This window comes from Primulina tabacum, chromosome 18 (genome assembly GCF_025594145.1).
Source record: "Primulina tabacum isolate GXHZ01 chromosome 18, ASM2559414v2, whole genome shotgun sequence".
NCBI classification, from domain to species: Eukaryota; Viridiplantae; Streptophyta; class Magnoliopsida; order Lamiales; family Gesneriaceae; genus Primulina; species Primulina tabacum.
The window spans coordinates 32,759,191-32,768,958 of record NC_134567.1 but is presented as its reverse complement, the minus strand read 5'-3'; the positions used below and the strand labels follow the sequence as shown (position 1 = coordinate 32,768,958).

General features: G+C 47.5%; 1 protein-coding gene across 1 annotated transcript; it reads left to right on the top strand.

Annotated features, from left to right (window-relative positions):
- Positions 1–7,629: 7,629 nt before the first annotated feature.
- On the top strand, positions 7,630–8,850 carry LOC142532529 (uncharacterized). The gene has a single exon (XM_075638805.1). The coding sequence runs from the start codon at positions 7,630–7,632 to the stop codon at positions 8,848–8,850; it is 1,221 nt and encodes a 406-aa protein (XP_075494920.1).
- Positions 8,851–9,768: the final 918 nt, after the last annotated feature.

The window sequence follows — 9,768 nt, the reverse complement described above, 5'->3', positions numbered from 1 at the left end:
GAGTCGGGTGATGGCTGTAGGTCTGAAGGTCGTATTCTGGATGCTGATATGGGGGATATTAAGAAAAGGAAGGAGAATGCTTTTCATAGGTCGCGTAAAAAGCGACAGGGCGGTTCTGGTGCCCATTCTCCATGAATTTTCTCATATGGAATGTCAGGGGGCTCCGGAGCTCGGAGTCTCAACAAAGGCTACATGCCCACGTTAAAGATAAGAGAGTCAAGATCTTGGCTATTTTGGAACCCATGATTGATCTGGATGTTCGTTTATGACTCGTCGTTTTGGTTTTTCTCGAGTTATATCGAACTCCTCGGGTCATATCTGGGTTTTCTTTGCTGAGGATGTCACGGTTGAGTGTCTTTTTGATCACACTCAATTCCTTCACTTCCGGGTTTCTGCTACTTTTTTGCCGACCACTGTCTTTTGTTCCTTTGTTTATGCTAAGTGTGACTACATTGAGCGCAGACAGCTTTGGAATTCTTTGCTTCAGGTTAAGCCTGCTCAGGGTCCTTGGCTTGTTGGTGGCGACTTTAATGTAGTCAGGAATTCGTCGGAGTGTTTGGGTTCTTCTGGTGGGCGGTTGCTTCCCATGGAAGAATTTAATCACTTTATTTTGGATTCTGGGTTAGTAGATGCTGGTTTTGAAGGGTCTTCGTTCACGTGGACGAACAAGACCATTTGGAAGCGTCTTGATCGGGTTTTTGTGTCTGTTGATTGGGGTGACCATTTTCATTCTATTCGTGTGGAGCACCTCATTCGTACGGTCTCTGACCATTGTCCTCTTTTTGTGTCAGTCCCGGTCTTTGCTAGTGGGCCGAGTTCTTTTCGCTTTCAGAGCATGTGGCTCAGGCACCATGGTTTTTTGCAGACGGTGAGGCTTAATTGGAATTTACCGTGTCATTTGAACGGTATGCCCCGTCTTTTTGTGAAGTTGAAGCGCCTCAAAAGCCATCTGAAGTGGTGGAATAAGAGTGTTTTTGGTGATCTTTTTGCCAAACTTGCTGAGGCGGAGCAGGCTGTACGGATTGCTGAGGCAGATTGCGAGGCTGCTCCTTCGGATTTGCATTGGACTAGTTTGTCCAATTGCAATGCAGATCTTGCTAGGGTTACCGCCATGGAGGCGGATTTTTGGCGGCAAAAAGCTGCTTGTAGGTGGTTAGAGGATGGTGAGAGGAACACCAAACTCTTCCACAATATGGTCAAGAAAAAAAGGGTGGCTAATAAAATCTTTCGTATTTGGGATAATGGCTCTTGCATTACTTCCCCTGAGCTTATTCAGCAGTCTGGGGCCGCCTTTTTTCAAAACCTGCTTACTGGGGATCCTTTTGTGCTTTCTTGCCCGGATTTTTCTGATTTCCCCTTGGTGATCTCGGATTTGGAGAACGCAAATATTGCTGCCCCTCCTTCTTTGGAGGAGGTGCGGGCGACTGTTTTCTCCATTCACCGTGATAGTGTGGCGGGGCCTGATGGATTCTCTTTGGCCTTCTTTCAGCATTGCTGGGAGATTGTCCATCAGGATGTTTTTGATGCGGTCCTGGATTTCTTTCGGGGTAGTCCCTTGCCACAGGGGTTTACTGCCACCACGATCACATTGATTCCCAAAGTCATGGGAGCTCAGGCTTGGTCGGACTTTCGTCCTATCAGCTTGTGTAATGTGACTAATAAGATAATTTCCAAACTTTTATATTCTCGGCTGAAGGAGGTGGCGGAGAGGCTGGTTTCGTGGAATCAGAGTGGCTTTGTTCCAGGGCGGGTGATTTCGGATAATATCCTCCTTGCTCAAGAGCTCACTCATAGTCTTTCTCTCCCCACCCGTGGTGGCAATGTTATTTTGAAACTGGATATGGCTAAAGCTTATGATAGGGTCCAATGGTCTTTTCTGTTGGATGTCTTGAGGCATTATGGCTTTTCAGAGCAGGTAGTGTCGATGATATCTGCCTGCATTTCTCATTGCCAATTTTCAGTTAATATCAATGGTTCACTCACTGGATTCTTTGGATCCACTAGGGGTCTCCGGCAGGGCGACCCTTTGTCCCCACTTCTTTTCATTTTGGGGGCAGAGTACCTTTCGCGTGGTCTTGATCGTCTTTATCGTCAGTATCCTGCGATTAGGTACCGATCTGGTTGTGATTTCCTTCTTTCCCACCTGGCCTATGCTGATGATATCATTATTTTTGCCAATGGTGGGACTCGTGAGATGAACAGTCTCATGGATTTTTTGCATCACTATGAAAACTGCTCGGGGCAGTTGGTGAATGCTGTTAAGAGTGTCATTATTTTGCCTCCGAGGTGTTCTGGTCGTACTCGTTCCCGTCTCCTTCGTATCACTGGGTTTGGGGAGGGTTGTTTTCCTATCAAATACCTCGGAGTTCCTTTGTTTCGTGGGAATAGAGTTTGCTCTCTTTTTGATCCCCTTGTGCAGATGGTGAGTAAGAAGTTGGAGGGTTGGGAGCTTAAAACTCTTTCCCCGGGGAGCCGTATGACTCTCCTTAGGAGTGTCCTCCTTTCGGTTCCCATTTACATGTTCCAGGTAGTCCAGCCACCTCTGGCAGTTATGGAGAGGCTTGAGAATGTTTTCAATGGTTTCCTGTGGGGATCCAGATCCTTGGATAAGAAATGGCATTGGGCGAGGTGGTCTCGTGCATGTCTTCCTGTCTCTGAAGGGGGTCTTGGATTTCGCAGGCTCAAAGATATTGTGGATAGCTTCTCCATTAAATTATGGTTTCGTTTTCGTCAAGGTTCATCCCTATGGGCCAAATTCATGATGAGAAAATACTGCCAGTTGGTGCATCCAGCTTATGTTTCATCTGCTGGGTTCATTTCTCCCACTTGGCGTCGTTTGCTTAAGATTAGGGCTCGTGCTGAATCTGGCATTCGATGGAGAATTGGGGTGGGAGATGTTGCTTTTTGGGATGACATCTGGTGTGGGGATGTTCCCTTGTCTAGTCAGGTCCTGCTTAGGGGGGATCGGGGTGTCCGTGTTTCTCACTTTCTTTCAGATGGGGCTTGGGATTTTGACCTTCTCTGCTCAGTTGTCCCACCCTCTGTTGCTGAGACTATTACTCTGATCCCTATTGCATCGGGGGAGCCCGATTCGGCTATTTGGGTGCATAGTTCTGATGGTGTTTTTTCGCTGAAATCCGCATGGGAGCTTGTCCGCTTGAGAGACCAAGTTTCTGATATCTTCACTCCTTGCTGGGGCAGTTGGCTGAGGCCTACTATGTCTTTCTTCCTCTGGAGGTTTTGGCATCAATGGCTTCCAGTTGACGATGTGCTCCAGCGTCGTGGTTTCGAGCTGGCGTCTAAATGTCAGTGTTGTGAGATGCCTGAGACATTCACGCACATTTTCATTGATAGCCCTCTTGCCAGGTCTGTATGGCATTACTTTGGGGCTGTTTTTCATGTCCGTATTCCCCTTACCAGTGATTTCAGACTCTTCCTCAGTGCTTGGAAGAGGCATCCGGGGTGGACTCATAGGGGCCACGTGAAGGAGTTTTTGCCTTTCATTGTTTTATGGTTTCTCTGGACGGCTCGTAACGATGCGAAACACCGTCATTTGCACATTTCCGCGGAGACTGTTAAGTCTCAGATTTTGTCTTATTTGCGCCTCGCTCACGCTGCGTCTACTGTTAAGCCCATGCACTGGCGGGGTGTTTTGCAGGCTGCGAGGGCTATGGGGATTTTGTTCAGTTGCGTAGGGCTCGTAAACTGACGATTGTTCGTTGGTTGCGGCCGCCGTTCGGGTGTTTTAAATTGAATGTAGATGGGAGTTCGAGAGGTAGTCCTGGGGACTCTACTGTTGGTGGGGTTGTTCGTGACTCTTCTGGGCATGTGGTGCTTTCTTTCAGTGAGTTCATTGGAGTTGGGACCAATGTCCGGGCAGAATTATGGGCTATTTGGAGGGGTCTTCTCATTTCTTCTGATCTTCATCTCTTCCCTCTTTGGATTGAGACTGACTCTTGGATTTCCATTCTTTTACTTCGTTCTCGTCGGTGCTGCTGGGATCTTGAACATTTTGTTACACGGATTCTTTTGTTGATGAGGGGGCGATCTGTTCATTTATCGCATATTTACCGGGAAGGGAATTCTGTGGCGGATGCATTGGCGGCGAGGGCTCATACTTTTAGGCAGTACACCTTAGAGTTAGGTCCTTCCTTACCTCCAGACATCTCCACCCTTGCTAGATCTGATCATTCTGGGATTCCATACCTCAGAAACAGATCCTCTTAGCCATTTGCAGCCCCTTCTTCTTTTTTGGATCTCTTTCTTTATGGTCTCTGGCTCTATATCTATTTATATCTATATACATATATATATATATATATATATCTATATATTTATTGCAGGTTAGTGTACTTGGAGGTTGTTTTTCACTTCCGTATGGTCTGTGCAAGTGGGTCCAGACACTTGCACATGATGTGTGTATTCTTGTTTGTTCTGAGTGGGTCTCTGCCCTATTTCTGTTGGTGCTTTCCTTTGGCACATTCATGGTTCCTGGAGGACGTTTACTGCTGGTTCTCCTTGGCCGCCGTATCAGTTATTGTAGAGGTGTTTGCTGGATGTCATGGTGGATTCATGAGGTGCTTTCTAAAGGATCCTCTGCTTCTTATGACATGTTCGTCAGACTCCTACTTCATGGGATCGAGATCTCTGCTCTTTTGATTCAGATGCTAGATATTTTTTGTTCTGGCGGGATTGCGATCTATATATTACTCTGTGATCGCCATTATTGGACTCTCCAGGATGATAGCTCCGGGATGCGAGCTTTTGCATGGACTCTGCGATCATCTCGCCATTATCATTTTGTCTTCCTCAGCATGCGGTTCATAGCGCTTCTCCTTTTTGATTAGTTGTTGCCGCTTATTTGGTAGTCTTCTAGGGTTCGTTTTGCTTTTGTAATTCCTTCCCTAGGTTGCTTTGTATTTATGTTTCTACTGCTTTAGCCTTTTTGAGGAGGTTATGGTTTTATCCACCTCCTCTTTTAGGTTTTTTTTTTTTTTTCTGTATTCTGTATTTTGTTACTGTTTATTTTGTGGATATATACAGGTAGGGGTCTGCCTAACCCCCCCGCATCCGGCGGTGTTTTCCGGAAAAAAAAAAAAAAAAAAAAAAAAAAAAAAAAAAAAACCCTAAACCCTAAACCCTAAACCCTAAACCCTAAACCCTAAACCAACCAAACCATTTGCCCCCAAAAAAATTTTCTCTGAAAAAACACACAGTAAAAGGTGAGAAAACACACACTAAACCCGTCACTATTCACGCCCTACCCGCCGCCATGCCACCGCCGCCGGATCCCGGCCGGCCAACCACCCCATCCGAACCGCCACCTCACGACGACCCTCCCTACCAAATTTCAGCTCAAATGGAGTCCGATTACCCACTCATTTCTCCGGTCAAAATCGCGGCGGTTTCTTCACCGTCGTCGGCGCCGGCAACCGTCGCTCCTCCTGGTACGGGCCATACATCATTCTCTTCGCCTCACCCTCCCCTTTCATTTCCGGCACCTGCGCGACCGTCCAGTTTCCCCGTTCCGGCGTCATCTCCGTTCAAAGCTCCGCAGTTACTGTTCACTGCGCAGCCGTCGCTTGTTTCGTCGATTCCGGCCAACTCCGACATCCAATGTTCCATCCCGACCCCGATCTGTGACCCTCTCGTCCAGACGATTCCAATGGTTCAGGAATCACTCCAATCGGAGTTCAAATCAGCCGTGAATTTCAGATCTAAGAACACGCCGTTCGACGCCTCACTGCCGTCTTTCTCACCGCCGATTTCAGGCACTATTCCGGCTTCGTTCTTCAATTCCTCTTTAGGGGTTGATCGTCCAGCTATGGGTCGCATTTTGCCATCTTCAATTTCTGGTTTCCGGCCACCGGTCGGAAACGCCCAATTCGTAGGGCAAAATCGAGTTTCTTCACATCCTTTGGTTAAATCGGACCCTCCAATGCCCGAGTCTGCACGAATTGGTCCCGGTTCTGGACTCCCCTCACCGTCGCCGGTCCATGGTGGTGCTCCGGTAGGTGACTCACGAGTCAACTCGGTCGAGTCGAATCACCGTGAAGGACGAGTTGACTCGGCAGTCAACCCTTGTGCTGAAACGGTCAAACCAGGTACGCGTGTTCCTATTCCGCTTACTGTCTCATTTCGTGATATCCTGACTCCACCATCCCCTCGGACGGCCAAAAAAAGCTTTGATGAGTTGCACAACTCTATGAATGACATGCCTGTGCCGACTCTTCGAAATGGAAAACCGGGTATTCTCTTCCCGGATGAGGTTATTTCTACCCTCGCAGAACCTTTCAAATTTGCTTTGGTTGGAAAAATTTCAGGGAATCGATCTCTAGTTCCAAATTCTGGTATTTCTGCGGCTTTTGCTAAATTGGGACTAGTTAGATCTTTTGACTTAAAGTTCATGCCTCGGGGTTTTCTTGTTCTCACTCTTGCTTGTGAAGAAGACTATGCGTTCTTTTGGACCAAGGGGGTTATGCAGGTTGGACCTCTGTCGGTCCGCTTCTCTAAGTGGACGCCAGAGTTTAATCTTCAGGAGGAGTCACCCATTGCCCCAGTTTGGATCCGCTTCCCGGGTCTTCCCCTTCATTTGTTTTCTAAGCAAAGTCTCTTTGCTTTGGCCAAAATTGTGGGGAAACCGGTGAAGATGGATGATCATACTGCAGATTCTTCTCGAGGCGCTTTTGCTCGCGTATGTGTTGAAATTAATGTGCTCGAACCGCCGGTCAAAGAGATTTGGGTGGGTTGGGGTGATCATGCTCAAGAAATTGAAGTCATTTATGAGCGAATCCCCGGGTACTGCATGGATTGCAAAATGCTGGGTCATTCGACCAGTGTTTGTTATTCCCATGGAAAAAATCCCAAACCTGTTCGTCCTAAGCCTGCTGACCGTGCTTCTGGTCAGTCTCCCCCATCTACAGAGTCTGCCCCTCCAGGGGGTGTTAATTCTGGTTTTAATCTGGGGACCCAGCCTCAGCTTCAGAAAACTGGCACGGGTCCCAGACGTAGAGGGAGAAAGAGGCCAGTTCGGCAGGTTCTTCCAAGAAAGAATCCTCTTGAGTTGAATCCTTTTGAGGTGCTCTCGCATGGGCAGGACGCGGAGCCTGATCCTGTTGGATTAGATTGTGTTGATATGGACCCTCCATGTGGTCATCTGGAGGATGCCGGTGTTGGGTCTTCTGGAAAGGATCCTTTGGAGTCTGTTCTTGTTGAGGGTGTGATCCTCAGTGATGAGGTTATTGATGGAGGGTTACAGTTGGATGATTGTGTGGATGGTATTGGGGTCCCGTCTACTAGTGAGTTGCCTGTGTTTGGCTCTCTGGGGCCTTGTACTTTGAATCACAGTAGTCATTCCATCCCCTCTGTTCCTTTGTCTCCTGATGATGCTTCCTCTACGGTAGAGGAATTGGTTGCTAGGCAGGGTCCTTCTGTCAGTGAGCTGGTCTTCCGGCTGGAATCTGCTGGAGATACTGATCAGGAATTCGATCGGCATTCTGAGTCGGGTGATGGCTGTAGGTCTGAAGGTCGTATTCTGGATGCTGATATGGGGGATATTAAGAAAAGGAAGGAGAATGCTTTTCATAGGTCGCGTAAAAAGCGACAGGGCGGTTCTGGTGCCCATTCTCCATGAATTTTCTCATATGGAATGTCAGGGGGCTCCGGAGCTCGGAGTCTCAACAAAGGCTACATGCCCACGTTAAAGATAAGAGAGTCAAGATCTTGGCTATTTTGGAACCCATGATTGATCTGGATGTTCGTTTTATGACTCGTCGTTTTGGTTTTTCTCGAGTTATATCGAACTCCTCGGGTCATATCTGGGTTTTCTTTGCTGAGGATGTCACGGTTGAGTGTCTTTTTGATCACACTCAATTCCTTCACTTCCGGGTTTCTGCTACTTTTTTGCCGACCACTGTCTTTTGTTCCTTTGTTTATGCTAAGTGTGACTACATTGAGCGCAGACAGCTTTTGAATTCTTTGCTTCAGGTTAAGCCTGCTCAGGGTCCTTGGCTTGTTGGTGGCGACTTTAATGTAGTCAGGAATTCGTCGGAGTGTTTGGGTTCTTCTGGTGGGCGGTTGCTTCCCATGGAAGAATTTAATCACTTTATTTTGGATTCTGGGTTAGTAGATGCTGGTTTTGAAGGGTCTTCGTTCACGTGGACGAACAAGACCATTTGGAAGCGTCTTGATCGGGTTTTTGTGTCTGTTGATTGGGGTGACCATTTTCATTCTATTCGTGTGGAGCACCTCATTCGTACGGTCTCTGACCATTGTCCTCTTTTTGTGTCAGTCCCGGTCTTTGCTAGTGGGCCGAGTTCTTTTCGCTTTCAGAGCATGTGGCTCAGGCACCATGGTTTTTTGCAGACGGTGAGGCTTAATTGGAATTTACCGTGTCATTTGAACGGTATGCCCCGTCTTTTTGTGAAGTTGAAGCGCCTCAAAAGCCATCTGAAGTGGTGGAATAAGAGTGTTTTTGGTGATCTTTTTGCCAAACTTGCTGAGGCGGAGCAGGCTGTACGGATTGCTGAGGCAGATTGCGAGGCTGCTCCTTCGGATTTGCATTGGACTAGTTTGTCCAATTGCAATGCAGATCTTGCTAGGGTTACCGCCATGGAGGCGGATTTTTGGCGGCAAAAAGCTGCTTGTAGGTGGTTAGAGGATGGTGAGAGGAACACCAAACTCTTCCACAATATGGTCAAGAAAAAAAGGGTGGCTAATAAAATCTTTCGTATTTGGGATAATGGCTCTTGCATTACTTCCCCTGAGCTTATTCAGCAGTCTGGGGCCGCCTTTTTTCAAAACCTGCTTACTGGGGATCCTTTTGTGCTTTCTTGCCCGGATTTTTTCTGATTTCCCCTTGGTGATCTCGGATTTGGAGAACGCAAATATTGCTGCCCCTCCTTCTTTGGAGGAGGTGCGGGCGACTGTTTTCTCCATTCACCGTGATAGTGTGGCGGGGCCTGATGGATTCTCTTCGGCCTTCTTTCAGCATTGCTGGGAGATTGTCCATCAGGATGTTTTTGATGCGGTCCTGGATTTCTTTCGGGGTAGTCCCTTGCCACAGGGGTTTACTGCCACCACGATCACATTGATTCCCAAAGTCATGGGAGCTCAGGCTTGGTCGGACTTTCGTCCTATCAGCTTGTGTAATGTGACTAATAAGATAATTTCCAAACTTTTATATTCTCGGCTGAAGGAGGTGGCGGAGAGGCTGGTTTCGTGGAATCAGAGTGGCTTTGTTCCAGGGCGGGTGATTTCGGATAATATCCTCCTTGCTCAAGAGCTCACTCATAGTCTTTCTCTCCCCACCCGTGGTGGCAATGTTATTTTGAAACTGGATATGGCTAAAGCTTATGATAGGGTCCAATGGTCTTTTCTGTTGGATGTCTTGAGGCATTATGGCTTTTCAGAGCAGGTAGTGTCGATGATATCTGCCTGCATTTCTCATTGCCAATTTTCAGTTAATATCAATGGTTCACTCACTGGATTCTTTGGATCCACTAGGGGTCTCCGGCAGGGCGACCCTTTGTCCCCACTTCTTTTCATTTTGGGGGCAGAGTACCTTTCGCGTGGTCTTGATCGTCTTTATCGTCAGTATCCTGCGATTAGGTACCGATCTGGTTGTGATTTCCTTCTTTCCCACCTGGCCTATGCTGATGATATCATTATTTTTGCCAATGGTGGGACTCGTGAGATGAACAGTCTCATGGATTTTTTGCATCACTATGAAAACTGCTCGGGGCAGTTGGTGAATGCTGTTAAGAGTGT